Source organism: Danio aesculapii, chromosome 19, assembly GCF_903798145.1.
Source record: "Danio aesculapii chromosome 19, fDanAes4.1, whole genome shotgun sequence".
NCBI classification, from domain to species: Eukaryota; Metazoa; Chordata; class Actinopteri; order Cypriniformes; family Danionidae; genus Danio; species Danio aesculapii.
In genome coordinates, this window is record NC_079453.1 from 21,592,896 (window position 1) to 21,614,485 (window position 21,590).

Here is a 21,590-nt window from a genome sequence, read left to right on the forward strand (position 1 = left end):
CATTACTGTGATGATGGAGTGGCAGGCAGGTTTGAAATGTACCCATGATATGAGCGATCATAGCCTTATTATATCCCCCCTCAGGACGTGTCAGAGTCCGTGTCCAACAACTTGTGTGAAATTGAGTTCGACAGGAATCAATAAACATAATGTAATTTACAGCTTAACATGCTTTGCTGTGCACAAGGCAGTTCTAGCTCCGATTCTCTCTGGAGTGTTATGAGTATAAAGAAATTGCTATTAAAACAGCTGTTGTTTTGCAGAGGGCAAACCCCATCGTCTTATTCGAGACAGGGTGAGTGTACAGACAGATCATGTCAGACCTGCTGGGATTTGGAGCTCAAATTGTTTTCTGAAATGTCCAAATCTGATATTTCTTGTGTACAGGGTTGAGTTCAGTTCACAGCCTTAAGTTCACCAGCATTTTCTGACACTTTTTTTAATAGTTTTGTGGCTTAGATTTTCTGTGAAGTTAGTCTTTGAAGATGAAGTTGGTCAGGTGTGTGACAGTAATTTAGTTACAAAGGTGAGAAAATGAACATTCAGACAAGGTTTTTTTTTGTTTTTTGGCTGTTTAAAGGTGCCATATACTGCATTGGTTTAATAAGTTAAATTGATTTCTGTTATTTACCTTGTAAGTTTATGGCTTCGGTAAGTTAAATAAATATCAAGAAATGGTATTATAAGCTCATTTATTACTCCATAAAATACCCATAGAATCAGAACGTCCATGATTGACCATATATGTCTCATATTGTGAATATTAATGAGCTCCGCTCTGACATGCCGCTCTTGCACGCACACATACACACACACACAGCATGATGGACGCTGAACGCCTACAAAACACAATCTGAGTAACGTTAACCTATTTTGCTCACCAGATCTGTTGTGGATAAAGGCCTAAATTATAATTAAACTTGACAAAAGAGAGTGATAGAGATGTATTGCATTGTATTTTGAAGCTATAGACCAGGGGTCTCAAACTCAAATTAGCGGGGCGCCATTTCAGTCACTAACAATTCATAGGAAGGCCACTTTAACATTCAAACACAACAAAAAAGTGACGTAATTGATGCATCTTAGGACAACAGACCTGATGCTTATATTTCAAGCATTACCTGGCTGTCACCAGTGATAATAAGCGAATAAGCACGTTTTTTTGCTTCACTTAACTGCTGAAATTAGGGTGTCCACTTGAAAAGTATTTAAGACCCCCTATAATATAATATAAAGGTTCATATTTTGGTTTTGAGGGTCTCCAGCAATAGACTGATATGCATGCAAAGTCAAAAACACTTTCATTGTCTTATAACAGGGCTATTCAATTGGCGGTCCGCGGGCCGAACCCGACCCCGGAGGCAATTTGTTCCAGCCCTCCAAATTGTGTGACCAAGACATCAAAAATAAATTTATTTCAGTCGAAAAACGGCAGCTATAGTTATGAAGTGATGTGCGTCTGTTCGATACAGCACAAGCTGCAGTTGAAGGCTGCGCAGAGCGTGAGTCACCTGACATTAAGCGAGTGGCGAGAGCAGCCCAACACATTTGGACACTTAAACTTAAAGGCTTCTCAACGTTGTGTTTCTGTTGCACGTTCAAAGTTCCGAGCTTATACACCAGGGCTAATACGCACGCACACTGGATTAACTATAGCAGCGGGCCGGTCACATATTGCTTCTTTTCCGCGTGCAAATTCATTATTTCCAATATTAGAATATATGCCAATATGCGTGTTCAAGCGGAACGATGCGCTCGTGCCTTCAAGGCGCACCGAGTAGAAAACATTTCACGCTGTAGCAGTGAGAGTTGTGCGTGGCTTTCAGTGCAATGTACACAAAAGAAATGTTAGACGAATTATTACAAATTATTAAAATGATTATTTATGTATGTATGTATGAACGAACGCAGATGATAATAACAGTTCATTTAAATACTTCCCTAATATAAAGCTTAAATTTACATTAGACGTGAAAACCGTGAAACCATGATTATTCTTCAGACTATATAATCGTACAACCCAAATCTATAACTGTTGCATCCGTAATTGTTATGCAGTTCAAAGCATAACATATGAATGTGTCTGAATGTAGAAGAAGCCTATTTGGGCAATGCACTGCTTTTGTTGTGCTCTGAGATACAACATTTGAATGTTTTTTTTTTTTTAAGTCTATTGTTCAATGCAGTGATTTTATGTTGTTTCAAAATACAATATATTAACATTTTAATGTAGAAAAATACAACGTGGGTGTCTTAAGGAGCAAAAATATAGCATATGGACTCTTATATGCTGTTGTGTCATCACTCATATTTCAAGTCATATCTCTCCGTCATATCTCAAAGTTATGCCAAGTTGCCAACTGTGCGCTAGTTTAAAGTTCCAAGCTTTTACACCGAGCCTAATATGCACGTACACCGGATCAACTATAGCAGCGGCCGTTCCCATATCACGTCTTTTGCGCTTGAAAGTTTGTTATTTCTAATGTAAGAATAAATGAGAAAATGCGTGCACAAGTGGAGCAACGTGCTTGCGTCTTTCCTTGCGCACGCAGTAGAAAACATCTCACGGTGAGAGTTGTGCGTGCCTTTCAGTGCAATGTAAAAAAAAGATATGTTAGACAAATTATTATTAAAATCACTAACAATGGTTAATCTAAATAGCTACTTACCTAATATAAAGCTTGAATTTACATTAGACGTGATATCCGTGAAACCATGATTATTCTTCAGACTATATAATCGTACAACCAAAATCTATAATTATTGCATCCCTAATTGTTATGCAGTTCAAAACATAATATATGAATGTGTCTGAATGTTGAAGAAGCCTACTTCAGCAATGCACTGCATTTGTTGTGCTTTAAAATTCAACATTTCAATGTTTTAAAAAAAAAAAAGTCTATTGTACAATGCAGTGATTTTATGTAGTTTCAATATATAATATATTAACATTTTAAGGTAGAAAAAGCCAACGTGGGTGTCTTAAGAAACAAAAATATTGTATATGGGGCTCTTATATGCGGAGATGAATAAATGTATAATCTGTAAATCTTGTATGTTGCGTCCTGAGGCCAGTTTGAACATGCCTTGTGCTGTCGTTGGCCAGTAACGCACAGTAAACTAATTGACGCCCACATTTTCAAAATAAAAGTCCCACATACATATAAAGTGAAATGTATGCTTAAAAATAAGTAAGAGTGGAAAATTGTCATTGTTGTCTCACTAGAAAACGTTGTTGTTTAACAAACGCAGCATGAGGTGTGCATATTAATGATGACTTGATGACGGCTTCTCATCAGGTCCGGATGAACGACCGGAGGGCATGGCCCGTGAGTCTCATCACGGTTTTTTTTTTTTTTCTGATTGGCCTGTTGTCCAACAGGGTTTTACACTTGTGGAATTTACATGAAAATGAGGAAACAGCGGTGTCTGAGGCTCACAGTATGCTCATGTCCATATACTGAACTTTTATTTTTCTACTATGCCTTGGTATACCCAGATTTTCATTATAGGGCACCTTTAATATTGCTATGGCTTAAAATATTTCCATACTATAACTGTGATGTATTTTTGCAGCAAGTAACACATTTATAAAAATGAACACAGAGAGAACTATAAGACTATTACAGAAATTGCAGCTCAAATTATACATTTTATAAAAAGGTATTCTTTAAATGGACATGAAACCCTTGACTAGATTTTATGCAATTTTCACAGATGTATACATGTTGAACATCAATCAAGACTACATTGGCATCTGTTATCTCTAATTGGAAAGAATAAATGACTAGGGTTACAACAATATATTATTTCACTATTCAGATTACAGTTTTGGTATATAGGGATGTAACGATTCACAGTGAGTCAGTTGAAAATCGATTCAAATAATGATTCAAATCAGTAGAAATGTTGAATGAATTACAATACATTTTTTGAGCAGAGGGGGCGCTGTGCTTACAAGTGCAAGCTTGCTTTATCTGCACATCAGTGCCGAGCAAGAGGTGGGGGGCAGAGTAAAATGACAGCGGTGAAGTCCACCAGACAAAACACAAACTGTGTGCAAATACTGCAAAAAGTTTTTACTTTCACTGACAGAAGAACAAATATGATGCACATAAACCATCAGCAGAGTAAAAAACTCCTGTCACAGATGTCTGTATCGAAAAATAAAAAACTAATATTAAGCCAAACCACGTGGACCGGATGATTTGCAGCTCCGCTTGCTTTGATGAGAGCTACGGAGATCACACGGTGCATCAGTGTCTTCATAGCGAAAGTGTGAAGATCAGTGGTGTAGTCCTAAAAAAAAAAGGTGGCGTACTATTACACCCGACCCAAATTTTAAATTAAAGTAGGCTATGAAACGACGAAAGTCATTGTTTCTTTGGATCATTAGCTTTATATTATATATATATATATATATATATATATATATATATATATATATATATATATATATATATATATATATATATATATATATATATATATATATACAAGCTAGCCTTGGCAATTGGCTGTATGTATACAGCATGTAGCTTATATAATCATTTTAATATAAAAAAAAAAGAGTCAAGATAGTTACAACAATTTACAGTAGTTAACTTTTATTCAAAGTAACTCAATAGGGCCTGTGCATACATGGAAATACAGCTTTTTTACTTACTTTCTTTACTGGCTTATTACTTTACATTTAATGGGTTCCTTTAAACATCAATCAGCCATTATTTTTGATTGTCACATTCGTGCATGCTTGTTTTAAACCAAACTATTAGGACTTCTGTTGTCACTATTATATACTAGTAGTAACCCTTTTAAATCGCATATATTATTACATGATTTATGAGTAGTCTTTGCATCATCGTTTTTAGTGTTTTATATATATATATATATATATATATATATATATATATATATATATATATATATATATATATATATATATATATATATATATATATATATATATATATATATACATATATATGTATATATATATATATATATATATATACATATATATGTATATATATATATATATATACATATATATGTATATGTGTATGTATATATATATATATATATACATATATATGTATATGTGTATATATATATATATATATATATATATATATATGTATATGTATATGTATATATATATATATATATATATATATATATATATATATATATATATATATATGTATGTATATATATATATATATATATATATATATATATATATATATATATATATATATATATATATATATATATATATATATATATATAGTGTCTTTCCCTGTAGCGGTAGGCACGATTAAGACAAATGTGAAATACTATTGTACAGGGGCGAATTTAGGATTTTCATTATAGGGCGGATCAGGAACAGATAATTTTGGGGTAAACAAAGAAAAATGTATATACATTTACACACGTATACATTTATAAGTAAGAATTTAAAATGATACACTAAAATTAGGGAAGTTTAATCAGAAAAATAAGTGAGTATACCGAGGGTATATGCAATTATTGATCCTCAGAAGTGGTAATACCAAAACAGCTCGTGGAAAAAAGTAAGCATACTGAGTATACAGGCGTATAGCAAGGACTACACCACTGGTGAAGATGTATTTCAGACTGAAAGAGAAAGTTTTTCCTGTTACAGAAGCAGGTATTAGACTATTTTTACCCTCTCCTTTTTTAATTAGTTTATGCATATTTTAATAATTTGATTATTATTATTGAAAATGAAAAAAATTCAAGATTATCTCTTCTTAAGTGTATCACACTGATACTTACAGTATGCTAATTAACTATACAAGTAATATTAAATATTCACCTTTATAATCATGTTCAACTCCTGTATCTATCCTACTATATCAGGGGTCACCAAACTTGTTGCTGGAGGGCCGGTGTTCTGCAGATTTTAGCTCCAACTCTAATCAAACACACCTGAACAAGCTAATCAAGGTCTTACTAGGTATACTTGAAACACCCAGGTAGGTGTTTTGAGGCAAGTTGGAGCTAAACCCTGGAGGGTCACCAGATTGGTGACCCCTGTACTATATAATTAGTAATTTTATAATCAGTATTTTATGTCCCCTGGGGCAGAGGGGCTATTGACCACTTCTGTACACCCTGCTTTCTGATATATGTAAAATGTTATTTTATTTTATCAATTTTGACAAATTTTTAAATGTTTTAAATTGTCTTTAAGCTTAACCTTAAAGTCACTGTTAGATAACTGCATCTAAAACTAAAACCTGAAGGAGAAAAAAAAATCTCTAATCAATACTTCATTCCCAGTTACAGCTTGCTAACTGTACATCATCTTAACACACGTTTACTCATTACATATTCACTTCAGCACATACTGAGAAAGCAGGAAGCTAGTGTGAGTTTTTGAGAGCGATCCAGCAGTAAAGTGTCTTTATATGTACCTGTGTCTGCTATCAGTGGCTGTGTGCAGGTTGTCATCTCTTCAAGCTCTAAGGAAAGAGGAGTTCATCAAGACAAATCTCCTGCTTCACTGGAGCACAGCAACCCCTGTCAAACACACACACACCAAGACTCACAGCACCGCTTATGTAAATTGATAAGTTTCAAAGACACTGGGATTCCAACATGCTTGTGTGGGGAGACACTGATGAAATCTTCACGCTTTTTTGCCCAGAGAGAGAGAGCACAGGAAGATGAATTAACACAATACACTTCTGACCCCAGTCCCACAGGTCTTGGACTACACATTACCTTATCCGATTTGGGCGCAATTGAACTGATTTTGGATTATGTTGGACTGAGGCCTTTGTGATAGGGTTATTTCTTTGTTTTTTGAAAGAAAAGGTTAAGATTTTTTAGATGTTTTATATATCCATATGTTTGTGTATAGGCGACACGGTGGCTCAGTGGTTAGCATTGTTGCCTTACAGCAAGAAGGTCGCTGGTTCGAGTCCCAGTTGGATCAGTTGGCATTTCTGTGTGGCGTTTGCTTGTTCTCTCCGTGTTCGCATGGGTTTCCTTCGGGTGCTCCGGTTTCCGCCACAAGTCCAAAGACATGCGGTAGAGGTGAATTGGATTAACTAAATTGGCCTTATTGTATGTGTGTGCATCTGTGAGTTTACGGGTGTTTTCCAGTACTGGGTTGCAGCTGGAAGGGCATCCGCTGTGTAAAACATATGCTGCATAAGTTGGCGTTTCATTCCCCTGTGGCAACCCCTGATTAATAGAGGTCTAAGCCGAAGCAAAAGGAATGAATGAATGTTTATATATATTATATTGGTGAGAATTGCCCTGGTTTCTCTGGATTTAGTTAGGAGTAAAAATAAATCAATAAAAATAATAATAATTATTTAAAAAAAAAAAACTTTCTGGTTAAATAAAAATAAAGTTTAAGTCAGAATTTGCTAGGGCTATGAATCATTTCGGGCTTGAATGTTTTATTATTATTGTTTTTTTTGGTTTTTTTTGTAATTCAACTTTTTTTTATCGTTAAACAGCCAAAGAACACACTTCACACTACATATCCTCACAGCTTTCTATTAGTTACATATGACACATGTTCAGCCACCTGTCAACATCAAGAAAATTCATCAAAGAACAACAACATACAGTAAACATACATGGAAATTAAGGTTGTGGTACCCTTGTAAGACACACTCATTTATCCTAATTTTAAACCCAATTATCCCAATTTCTACGCACTTCTCCCTCATTATTTAATCTCCTCTGCATACACTGCAAATTTAATCATCCCATTAATCCACTCTTTCATTTTTTTGCATTCTGGGACACTTCCAATTACGTAAAATCATACTAGCAGCTATGATGCATCCAATCTTGAGAAGAATAAAGGAATTTTTACCTATATTAGGTATCATTAGTTTGTCACCCAGAAGGCATAGCCGTGGCTCTATTATTATTGTTATTTTTAATACATATTTTTTATATTTTGTCCTGTCAACTAATCATGACATTCTTTAAATTTATCATGAAAGATGGTATTTTAGTGCATTTTTATTGACATAGCACAAAAGGTGCTATTTTTCCAGACATTTTTATGGTAATTTTTAGACAACACTTTTCTGACATTTAATTTTTTAATTTTGAAAAAAAGAAAATGTTGGCAATACTTTATAACTCTGCACTTTGAGTCATTCACTAAGCATTTGCTAATTGTTAGTTCATCATTTAAGCATTAACTCTTAATAAACATTAATAAGCAATTCAGAAATTCAGAAATGCTGTGTTCTTGACTTATAAGCACATATAATGTGCTTAATGATTGTATTTTCATACTTTATCTCATCTAAAAATGTAATTACTGTACACTTTAAACATTATGCTGAATAACATAACTGCAGAATAGCAGGAGTGTCAGAATTAGGGCTGCACAATATTGGAAAAAATTGACATTGCGATATTCTGTTTTTCTGCAAATAGCCCGGTCAAAAGTTTGGGGTCAGTACAATTTTTAAATGTTTTAAAATAAGCTTAACCTGCTCACCAAGGCAGTTTTTTTTTTTTTTTTCAATTATTTATTTAATTGAAAATACAGTACAAATTGTGAAATGTTATTGTGCTATAAAATAACTGTTCAAAAGTAGTTTATAATTTAATTTAAGAATTTAATCCAGTGATTTTTAAAGATAAATTTTTAGTTTCATTACTCCAGTCTTCAGAGTCACATGCTCTTTCAGAAATCACTCTATTATTATTATTATTATTATTATTATTATTATTATTATTATTATTATTATTATTATTATTATTATTATTATTAATTGTAACAGTAATAAAAGCAATAATGACTGGAGTAATAATTTCATTTAAAACTACATACAAAAGAAAGCAGTTGTTTAAAATTTTAATAAACATTTAACACTTTAACATTTTTTTTTTTTTTTTACATTTAATAAATGCTGTTTTAATAAACAGAATAATTTTCTTAAAAAAAAACTGACCCCAAACTTTTGACCGGTAGTGTATGTTGTGCTATGGTTTCACCAGATGACCCTATTTTGGAAAGAATTCCTAATTTTATATTGATTAGAATCATTTGTAGGGGAGTGCATTTGCATAAAATATACAAAATAAATAAAGCACAGATGAAAACAACAGAAGAAACATAAAAAAATGACATAAACCAGGTTTTCAGTTGGAGTTTAACAGGGTTGAAGTATAGAAATTCAATAATCAAATGTAATAAAACAAAACAAAAAAAAAAAACACTGCATTGTCTTTACTGTATTAAATAATTAAACACAATTTATCTTTATTAAAGTGGTAAATAACTTGTTGTGCCCAAATGGTTTAAATTCACTTGAAACATTACAGTCGCAAGGCCTTAAAAACACATCCATATAAAAGACTTTCATATTATTTGTTAAGAGTTAAACTTTGCATTGACTCCACAAATCACGTTCCTAAGTGGGTTTTCTGGTTAATTATATTCATAACTCAACATTGCAGATCCTGCGATGTGACTGTTTGCAGATTTGCATGTTGCGATAATGATGCTGAAATGATATATTGTGCAGCCCTAGTCAAAATACAAATTTTTTGCATATACAATAAATTTGATAAAGCAGTAATATAATAATTTAACAATATAATAAAAAATTCAGCATTATCCAGTGGTTTAAACTGTATAGTGATTTTTTTTTTTTTATATAGAAAGTTTTCATTCATTTTCTTTTTATGTTTCAAACTGAGCCTTTATTTGTCATTTATAAAGGATTTACAAATCATAAATAGACTTCACTTTAGATGAGCTGGCAAAACTGTAGGAATTTGTGTTATTAAAGCATTTATTAGCATAAAGAGTACTGTAAAACCCAAAAAGTTAAGGTAACTCAAACCGTTTGAGGAAACCGATTGCAACAAACCATTTAAGTTCAAAAACTAATCCTAATGAGTACTGTGAACATAATACATTTGAGGAAATGAAGCAATTTAAGCACAGTAAAACGCAATAAATGAAGAGAACTCAAACCAACTGAGTACTGTAAAACCCAATAAGTTAAGGCAACTCAAACCGTTGGAGGAAACTTTGATAACGTTGACTCCTGGGTTTTACAGTGTAACTATTACAATTACAAACAAAATATACAGTATAAATATGAATATAGATGATTTATCAGTCATTTAAACCAAAAAAACACTTAATTTTTTATTTTTAGTCAAGCTTATGCCTAATAAATTGAGAAAATCCTCAACTTTTTCCATATACAAAATTTGAGGAACAATATGTAAAAAATAAATAAATAAAAAATACCCAGAAAACACTTTTGACATTTCTTCTGTTTTCCTCCAGGTGAGCTCAGCACAATCTAATGGCAGTAGTGCGAGTTCCACACCATCCCGTAAACCACAGCCACCTGCTCCGAAGGTCCGCAAGAGCGTGAGCAGCCGGATACATGAGGCCGTGAAAGCCATTGCCCTCTGCCATAATGTTACACCGGTATATGAGTCTCGTGTTAACGGTGCCAACGCAGAGCCAGAGAGCACAGAGGCTGACCAGGACTTCAGTGACGACAACCGCACTTACCAGGCCTCAAGTCCTGATGAGGTAAGAATGATAGGGCATCCTGAAGGAATTAATACATTTTTTTTTACATTTATCTATTTTTTTTTTTACTATAAGCGGTGCGGTGGCAAAGTAAGTAGCGCTGTCGCCTCACAGCAAGAATATCACTAGTTCGAGCCTCGGCTGGATCAGTTGGCATTTCTGTGTGGTGTTCACGTGGGTTTGCTCCGGTTTCCCCCACAAGTCCAAAGACATGTGCTATAGGTGAATTGGGTAAGCTAAATTGTCTGAAAAGAAAATTAACGAATAAATGAATTTTATTACTTACTTATTTAGCATTTTTTATTATTTTTACTTTTATATTTTATATTTTTTCTAGCTTATCTTTTTTAAATCATCTTTAGCAATTGAGCAGTTTAAGTGCATTTTTGTTATATTAATTCTCTTTTTTTAATTTAAAATTAAGATGTATTTAATAAATATAAATGTAATATATGTATATACAGTATACAGTTGAAGTCAAAAGGATTAGCTCTTTCTCTTTTAAATATTTCCCAAATGATGTTTAACAGAGCAAGGGATTTTCACAGTATGTCTGATAATATTTTTTCTTCTGGAGAAAGTCTTGTTTGTTTTATTTCAACTGGAAAACAAAACAGTTTTTATTATTTTTTTAAAAACCATTTTAAGGTCAAAATTATTAGCCCCCTTAAGCAATATTTTTTCAATTGTCTACAGAACAAACCATCATTATAAAATGATTTGCCTAATTACCCTAACTTGCCTAGTTAACCTATTTAACCTAGAAATTAGTTATTAAAACTATTATGTTTAGAAATGTGTTGAAAAAATCTTTTTTCTATTAAACAGAAATTGGGGAAAAATATACAGGAGGGCCAAGGCCCAATCCCAATTCTATTTTTGTACCCCTTCCCCTTGGCCTTTGCAACAGAGTGTGAAGTGGAAGGGCTTCAAATTTTATCCCTAAGAAATGTGACACCACCACAACACCTGCACACGTCATCATATGTCATCGCGATCTCTTGCTTTATATGAAAGTGACGATCGCGACTGCTGTAGTTATTCCAGTTGCGGTTTTTTTTTTTGTATTTGTCTTCAGGAAATCACTGAAGGCATATATCATGTTATCATAATGATATGATGTGGCAATAAGCTCGTAACAATGCTGTGTATTTACACCGTGGCTGTATTCATGTATGTAAAAACGCAAAAACAACGTTAACATTATACCAGACACTGTAAAAAAGTAATTCTCAGCCACTAGACTTTTCTGAAAGGGTATTCGAGTGCTATCGAGTGTCAGATGTGAAAGTATATAGTGGGACTACTATACAGAAGTTATTATTAAGGATTATAGGTAGCGAAATTTAGCTTTTTTTATATTAGCGGTTTTTTAAAACCTGACAGTAAAACACATTATGAATATGAATATTATGAATATGTTATGAATATTTTAAAACATGCTTGTTTGTTGTAAAAAATCCTAATAATGACAAAAAATACTAATTTGTGCATCTCCTGACTTCCGTGTGCAGCCATGCTGCCGTTGTAGATGGTGTATTCTGTGAAATTTTCGTACCCCTTGGTTTCGAGTGTGGTCCTGAAAAATCTCTGTTTCAAGGGCTATCTAGGCCTTCCCCTTAGCCCTACACCTTCAAGCTAAAGAAAATGAAAACACCTAACAATCCTGACTTCAACTGTGTGTGTGTGCATATATATATATATATATATATATATATATATATATATATATATATTTGAAGTGGATCAAAACCTTTCATCAAAGGTGTTCTAAATTTATTGAACAAAACACATTCTTTTCTTAGGACATTTTAGAAAACTCTTCCTCTTCATCGACTCTTTGAAGTTCAAATGTTCAGTTCTAAACAAAATGCACGCGTGGATACAAATGTGCACAATCAATGCAATTAAAATTTAAAATTTTAATAAAAGCATCTATCAAATGCATTAATGTAAAGGAAAGCACTGGTAGAGGCTAGTTACACAATTAACATGGCAATATGTATACTTTTTAAAATGTATTTATTTATTTTTGACCCTGCAACTACATTAAACCATGGAATTACTGTGTCTATTTGAATAAAATAAAATAAAATAAAATAAAATAAAATAAAATAAAATAAAATAAAATAAAATAAAATAAAATAAAATAAAATAAAATAAAATAAAATAATTAAAATAATTAAATTAATTATATTTATTTGCTTAATTTTTGTACTTTTTTGTTTTTGCACTTTTTATTGGATATTTAGTTTATATTTGCCAATTTAGCAATTCAAATTATTTTTTGAGCACTTACAGAACTTTATTTTCCTATGTTTATTTCTGTTTATTTTATTTGGAAATCCGACAGATTGCATTGACACTGCTCTCCTCATTCCTCTAACAGTGTAATCCTATATATCGCTGCTTTAGTATTTATGACTCCCCCACTTTAGCCTTGAATTTACTGCCTTATTGGATGGTAATATAGACTCTGTGTTAGTAGAGAAATCTGAGAGGGCTCAATAAATATCAGAAGCAGAGGGGGCAGGGGTAGGTCACACACCAGGAAGGACTCGGTCATCATTTGTGTTGAGAGATCGTAGATATTTATAGATCCGTTGTAGAGCAACAATATTTTGAATGAGTTGTTGGGAAGAAAAGCACTAAATAAATGCCGGAAAAGGCATTGAGGCCGAACATATGTCACAATGGCAGCGGTCCTCAAATTGATGGAGGGATCGGCAGACTCATTATAGTTCAACATATTTTTTTTAACAGTGAGGAATGAACAGTTGTTTGAGGCTTGACTGCGGGGAATAATTCAGCAAAAAATACTTTTCTGCCGTCAATTATTCACTCTAATAATCGTCCAAATCTTTATGACTGACTTATTGCTGAGGAACACAGTGAACTGCAAATAGAAGGGAATGTTTACCTGGGGGTCTCTCTATGGTCATGAAACTTTATGTATTTTGGTTGTTTATTCACACAACAGTGGTGTTTTGGGGTCCTTAAAGTTCAGAATTTAAAAAAAAAAAGTCCATGTTTTTAAAAACTTTACTACTATTGTAAACTACAACAAAAAATATCATATGGATTATAGGATGACATATGCATACATATTATGTGCAATTTATGGTCTGTTTCTATTGAGCAGTATGGTTAGGTACCGTACAGTACTACTGTAAACAACCATTTTCCATTTCCACTATCAAAGATACCAAAGAAGTGGTACGTACGCTACCTTTGCAAAAGATACCGGCTGTTTCACACATCTGCTGTGTGTTTCGCAATACGTTTTTTTTTCATGCACATGTTAACAGGTTACAGTTCTTCACTACTTTTCAATTGTGGTGTATCTGCAGCAGTCGTTTCAGCACCAAGCCTGTTTTTGCTGTGCTCTATGCGAAGAATAGAACATTAATTTTACATTTACGTTAAGGGAAAATACAATAAACAAAACATTTAGTCCTAAAAACATTCATGAAATACATTTTATATACAGTTGCATTCAGAATTATTAAATCCCCTTTGAATTTCTTTTTCTTTTTTGAATATTTCCCAAATAATGTTTAACAGAGCAAGGAAATTTTCATAGTTCTGATAATAGTTTTTCTTCTGGAGAAAGTCTTATTTGTTTTATTTCGGCTAGAATAAAAGCACATTTTTTTACATATATAACAAACCATTTTAAGGTCAGTATTATTAGCCCCTTTAAGCTATATTTTTCTCGATAGTCTACAGAAGTACAATCGTTATAGAATAACTTGCCTAATTACCCTAACCTACCTAGTTAATTAACCTAGTTAAGCCTTTAAATGTCACTTTAAACTGTATAGAAGTGTCTTGAAAAATATCTAATCAAATATTATTTACTGTCATCATGGCAAAGATAAAATAAACCAGTTATTAGAAATGAGTTCTTAAAACTATTATGTTTAGAAATGTGTTGAAAAAAATCTCTCTCCATTAAACAGAAATTGGGGAAAAATTTAATTAAAGCACCCATTGTGCATCTAAACTAATCAAGTAAACTTGACCTGCTTTGAATGTGTTATATGAACATAATATAAAGTTGTAATTTCAACATGGTTTTAATAGCTCTGTGTAACTTCTTTGCAGCTAATTGAATTATTATATTTATGTTGTGTTTATCTGGTTGAATTTATTCTTATTCACTCAATGTCAGTAAAACACCTCAACTCAACAAGATTCGTCCTTGTTACATCAACAAGTTTCGGTCTTGTCCATGTATGGTTATTAAAATCTATTTTGTTGCTTCAATTAGATTTCTCCTAGTTGGCAGCATTGAAGTTCTTAACTTGCAGCCAGCTCGCTGTGATTTTACCAAATTACCAATACAGCTATATTGCCACATCCTTACAATATGTCTCAAAGTATCTCTTGGGCAATAAGTTTTGGTTAAGTTTAACCTTTGCATGAGACATTAAAAGCGAACATTTATACTTTAATAAGCATAAAAGAGCATTTGTTAATAACTTTTTTAAAGCTATAAAATAGTAACACAGAAGAAAACAATTTTATTTAATAAAATACCAATTACAAAAAATGGATGTACTAAGTATCAATGATTGTTCCATTCCGAGCTTACTTGCTCTAGCACCCCATTTAAAGGAACAGTGTCATAACCGCTGGCTAGGAGAGCTTCTATCCAGCTACAACTGTGCATCTTCTTCATTCAATCACTACATCAGTCTTGTTCAAGCTCACGCACCAGTGTTCATGCCCCAGTAGCTTGTTTGAAGGGAACAGTGCAAAAGTTAAATCGTCAACATGCAAAAGGAACTGCAAGTGCAAGTTACTTGTGCTAAGAATAAGTGTGTGTGTGCGTGCATGCGTGCATGTGTGCGTTTGCAACACCACAACTGCAGAAATCCAAAAGTTCAGTCTGTTAAGCTAAGCATGCGCAGTGACTTCTCTCGTGTGGTTTTATTGGTGGGTATTCAACTGAGATGTATAGTAACGAAGTAGAACTACTTCACTACTGTACCTAAGTACTAAAAGGCTGTATCTCTACTCTACTGAAGTATAGTTTTTTTTTTTCTCCTACTTCCACTTTTACTTCAGTACATATTTTCGATGAGTTTAATACTTTTACTCTGATAGATTTTTCATGTGCTGCATCGTTACTCGTTACTAGGAGTGTCAAAATTATTGATATCGGTTCAGTAAAAGATCATAACTGGTTATTGCGTACTGATGTCATTTATCTTCCATGCGTGATGTCGCAGTAGAATACTATGGCGAAGGAGGCGAGGGCGAGTAAATAACGCACTTACTACTTAAAAGGTTGATAACTGTGCACAATTCAACTGCTTGCGAGTTTGCTGGACAGTCTTTCATTGACAATGAAGGCGGCACAGCACACAAGCTGCTATTTCACTACTAGGGAGAAATGCTGTAAAACTCCATCTTTACCTCTCTCTCTCTTACTTTGGACATTTGACCCGCTGGCGTGTTTGTGAGGTAACTTTTCCTCTCCTCTTGGCTGTTAAAGCGATACTTGTGAATCCTGACACGAGCATGCCTGTGGTGCGAGTTTTCTCTACTGTGTCTATTATGGATTACCAGTGATAACCGCATATTATGCGGATACAGACTGTAACCGCGGCTGTTCTTCCCGCCATCTGTGAACAACGCTTTCATTTCTAAAGCCAAGCGCAGCCCTTTCTGTTAAGCAGTTGAAGACAAAAACCAATCATAGGGGTGTATGACCTCGCCTGTCAGCGCTCAAGAAACAAGCGGGATAATATTTACATTAGTTCATTTGCTATAAGTTTTGTTTGATACATTCAGAAAGAGTGTTTTCTTTGAGCAGGTCAAATTAAGGGTACAGTTGATATATATCTTACTGCTGTATTAAAGAACAAAATTGTATTACAAATAATATATAAATACATTTATAGATTTTATTTAAAAAAATTCTTGTGTTGTGTAGAAAAAATCGAATTATGTATGGAAAGCATCGTCGATGCACCAAAATATCGAATTGAACCGAATCGTTGGCATGATAATTGTAACCGAACCAAACCGTGAGACCAGTGTAGATTCACATCCCTACTCGTTACAATTATAGACCTTTTTCTTGGCTGCTGCATGAAGGGTGCTATAGCAACCAGCGTCTTCCAGTAGAATGTTTAGAACTTCCGTTTACAGCATTTACAACCGGTAATTTGCAATCCGAAAATGGGTTTCAATAGCGTTTTAAGTGGATTACAGAATGTTTTTGTGACACAACTTTATAATCTGTGTTATAATCTGAGAGATCTGTGATTCAAGCATGAGAGAAAAACGTTATCCTAGTTCATATGAATCATAAGCCATGTTTCTTTTCATTCTGCTTAATCACGTGTCCCAAAAAAAGATATTAAAAAAAAAAAAAAACAATATGATGTCTTTTGATTGATTTATTTAATAATTACATTACACAATACTTGTATTTTTACTTTCAGTACTTGAATAGTGAATTGTAAAATAATCTACTTGCAATACTTAAGTACAAAAAATGTTGAATACTTTAGTACTACCACTTAAGTATGGTGCTTAAAGAGCACTTCAACTTCTACTCAAGTCACTTTTTTGATAGAGCACTTTTACTCAAGTCTGGGTCTCTAGTACTTTAAACATCTCTGGTATGCAAACATGCATATAACTGCATACCGCCACCTACTGTGATGGAGGCGTGCAGTAACTCACCAGAGAGAGTCGTTCATACAAAGAGCTTAAATGTCATTTAATCAACAAGTTCTCATCCAATTAATTTGATTATTTCTTAATTTAGTTTTAAGGAACTAGAATATATCATTTAACATTTAACATTCTTTTCCATAAGACATATTTGTATTTTGCAAATCGAGCAAGTAGCTTGTTGACTTTTTTGATTGTAGTTTGAGGATAGAGAGACATTGGGCAATCACATGAGCTGTTTGACAGAAGACTAGCTTGATGGTATGGATCGGATGATATTTGTTTGGTGGAAAAAAATCAGAATTCACAACACAGATTGTCTTGTACAAGTAAAAGGCATGGGAAGCAGTTTCCCTTAGATGTTGGTGTCGTTAGAATTTTTTTTAAAATGCAGTGTTAATATGTTTTTAAACTTAAGATGCATAGGCCAAGATCTGTCATTGGTCGGCTTGGTAGCAGTGATGAGTGTGGGCAGGGTCGAGAACAGTTTTAGCAGCACAAGAAGGTTGGCATGAGTGTTTAACAAGTGTCAAGTTCTGTGAAGGAACTCCAGATGGATACTGTGGTTTTGCGTTTACTTTATGATTAAAGTTGTTACAGGTTCACTGGCTCTTGCCTCTTTCTTTCCTGAATGAGTTTGAGCTACTTCTACAGTACTTTTCCACTGTAAACTTAAAATGGCCATTAAAAACCCACAGAGAAACATAGAAAACCCATTGCCTGCTCGTGTTTTCGGAAGCTTTCAGAAGTATAAATTTATAGCTATGTGCGAGGTATCCACCGTGGGATACGCCGAGCACTGCACACAGAGAATTAGTGGAAAAGGTATACCTAGCACACCAATTTGCTATACGGTACCACAAGAATGGAGCTAGAGTGTGGAGGAGCTGAATGCTAATTGGGTATAAACCAAGGGAATAACAACACAGGAAGAACCATTTTTAAATACACAGCCGAAATATATCTGCTTTATTCTTCAATTCAGATTCACATTGATCGCAATGTTCTGGCATACACCACACCTATTAAAAGGGCACCATTGGCAGTGGAAACGCAAGTCTGATCAGGGTGACCTGTACTGATTCATAACATTCAGTGAAAGCAAGGCATAAAGTACTTTATTATTTGACAACCAAAATGACTGTGATCGGCTAAAAGATTGTATTTTTACAGATGTAAAGTGTTTCTTTCAAAACTGATCATTTAAGTTCTATTCCAAGTTTTTCCCTCAAAAAAATGGTCAACGAATGTGTTTATCCCTGTTAAACTTTTTCTTCATTCATCTATTATTTTTCTTCAGCTTAAGGCTGATTCTGCATCAAGCGCACGCCTATGGTCCAGCGTAGCCTTCGCGTGGTCTCATAGCCCTTGCCGTGGCCATCGCTGACGTGTACGTCTCAAAAAAAGCTCTGTGAGTGGTCGGCTTGGTAGCGCTGACGTGTGTGAGCGGGACCGAGAGCTGTGCGAACCTGTTGGACAGAGTGTTTACAAGTGTCGAGTCCTGTGAAGGATCTCCAGATGGAAAGTTTTGTTTTGTGTTTACCTTATGATTAAAGTTGTTGCACATCCGCTGGTTCCTGCCTCAAAATTAGCGAGTTTGAGCCATTTGTACATTTAAGGTAGCGTTCAGAAAAAAAAAAACACCAGCGAAGAAACTCGACACAGAGGAACATAATAACTTACTGCCAGCTAGCGTTTCGGAAGTGTTATTGCAGAGCAACACAAACAGCATGCAGAAGTATAAATGCACGGCTACGCCCAAGGCATGCATCTTGAGCCACGTCCATCACTCAAGACAGAAAAATAAACCAGGCTCTAGTCCCATGTTTATCAGAGGTCACCACAGCGCAATGAACCGGCAACTATTTCGGCATATGTTTTACGCAGCGGATGCCCTTCCAGCCACAACGCAGTAATAGGAAACGCCTACACTCTCTCATATTCACACACACACGCACGCACACACACACGCGCACACACACACACACAAACACACACACACTTATACACTATAACCAATTTAGGTAATTCAATTCACCTATAGTGATTGTCTTTGGGGGAAACCGGAGCACCTGGAGGAAACCCATGTGAACACGGGAAAAACATGCAAACTTCACACAGAAATGCCAACTGGCCCAACCAGGATTCAAACCAGCAACCTTCTTGCTGTGAGGCGACAGTGCTAACCACTGAGCCACCTTGCCACCTCTAAACATTTTCTTTTTATCTCAAATTTCTTATTTTTCAAAGTAGATTGAAACTCAGAATCTAGCAGTTTAGAAAATGGCAGTTCAGAAAGCATCGTATGATAGTTATGTATATGTCTGTACAAGCTGTGAAACTCTTTATGTTGTACTTTATACATTTCCATTTTCCAGATATTTTCCATTGTTTGACAAGTTGACCTGCGCTGGATTCAGTATATCACACATAAATCAGATAACAACATTAAAATATTAGTTCACCCCAAAAAAATGAAAATTATGTTATTAATCACTCACTGTCATGTCATTCCAATCCCCCGAGACCTTCATTTGTCTTCAGAACACAAATAAAGATATTTTAGATGACATCTGAGAGCTCCCTCATCCTCCAAAGACAGCTATGATTACGAGATGTTCAATGTACAGAAAATGAACCAAAAACATTGACAAAAACAATCTACATGACTTCAGTGCCTAAACTGTAATCAAATGAACCTCCAAGAATACTTCTGATTTCTGAAAAAAAATAAATATGACTTTCCTAAATCTTTACTACGGGCAGTACAACTTATTGTCATTAGAGTAATTTTTTGTACTAAACACACACCATGATCTGATGCAGAAGACATTGTTGAGCAAAGGCATTTTAACATATAAACACATAAGTGTTCTTGGAGCTTTGTGATTTCAGACACATGGAATGTTTTTACCAATGTTTTTGGTTTCTTTTCCGGACTTTGAATTTCTCGTGACCATCGCTGTCTAAATAGGATGAGGGAGCTCAGGGATTTCCTCTAAAATACCTTAATTCTGTGTTCCAAAGACGAACTAATTAATCCTTTAAGTGTAAGATGGCACTATCACCTTCTCTTTGATTTTTATCATAATTATAATTTGCATGAACTGATAAAAAGGTATGCCATTGACAAACTAAATACATAATAGAAATGCATACACAGTGTTAAAACTTTATACAAATGTTACTGATGCTAAATGACCCCAAGGAAATCAAAGAACTTTGCTACAGTAAAATGATAATGCAAACGCAATGATATTATGCAGCACTTGAAAATAGTCCCCAGAGCTGTGTGATATCATTGCACCTGCTGCAGCCATGGTACTGCAGTTCCTTGATTATAACACCAGAATGATAATATAGGTCCTAGTCATAGCAACCTATAAAAAAGCATTTCCCATCGGTCTTAGTAGACAATGTAAGAGTCGAGCTTTATATAGGAAAATTGTGGTCTAATCCACAGACCCTTGTTACTGCACAAGTCCTCTCGTCAGATCCAGAGGTAGGCTGAATGGATTAAAAATGGTAAAACTCAATTGTTTAGCCTATTTCCAAAAACTGGAGTATTCCTTTAATACTGTTGTGATATTAGATGTTACAGTCTCTTTATAAATATGACCAGAGCTGCACAATATATTAATTTATCATTGATATTGTACTGTGATCACATGCGATCGCTAAATCGCAGTATATGGTAAGTGGAGTCTGGATAACAGTTTATTATTTGCATGCATTTTTTTTTGAGGCGTGAGGATTTTAAAAGCATTCAGGATATAAGAAATTTTATTTATTTTATTTATTTATTTGTAGCTTTTTTTTGTATTTTTTTTTTTATTCATTGAGTTCTGTAAAACACTCATTTGAGTTTAATATTTTTCTCTATTGTATTTATCGATGCCCGTAGATTGTTTTTTTAAATTTATATTTTAAGCATGATTTATTTCCCTAGAATCATCCCAATCAATCTAAAATTATTAATTGTCTTCAAATAGAGATATTTAATTCATCTGGTGAAATTGTATTCATATCACAATATATATCGCAGAAAAACTAAATATCGCAATGTTTGATTTTTACAATATAGTGCAGCCCTATATATGACTACACACTTTTGTTAACTGCTTGAGAAATTGAGCGCTGGTGCACTGTGAATTCTAAAAGTATTATCTGATTATATACACTCACCGGTCACTTTATTAGGTATACCTTACTAGTACCGGGTTGGACTCTCATTTACCTTCAGAACTGCCTTAATTCTATGTGGCATAGATTCAATAAAGTACTGAAAATATTCCACAGAGATTTTAGTCCATATTGACATGATAGC

General features: G+C 34.0%; 1 protein-coding gene across 2 annotated transcripts in view; it reads left to right on the plus strand.

Moving 5' to 3' along the window:
• atp9b (ATPase phospholipid transporting 9B) overlaps positions 1-21,590 on the plus strand; it is a 116,453-nt gene that overhangs the window by 57,835 nt on the left and 37,028 nt on the right. For both annotated transcript variants that reach the window (XM_056479613.1, XM_056479612.1), the window contains exon 15: positions 10,316-10,570. In XM_056479613.1, the coding sequence (XP_056335588.1) occupies positions 10,316-10,570 (255 nt within the window). The remainder of the gene's footprint in view (positions 1-10,315; positions 10,571-21,590) is intronic.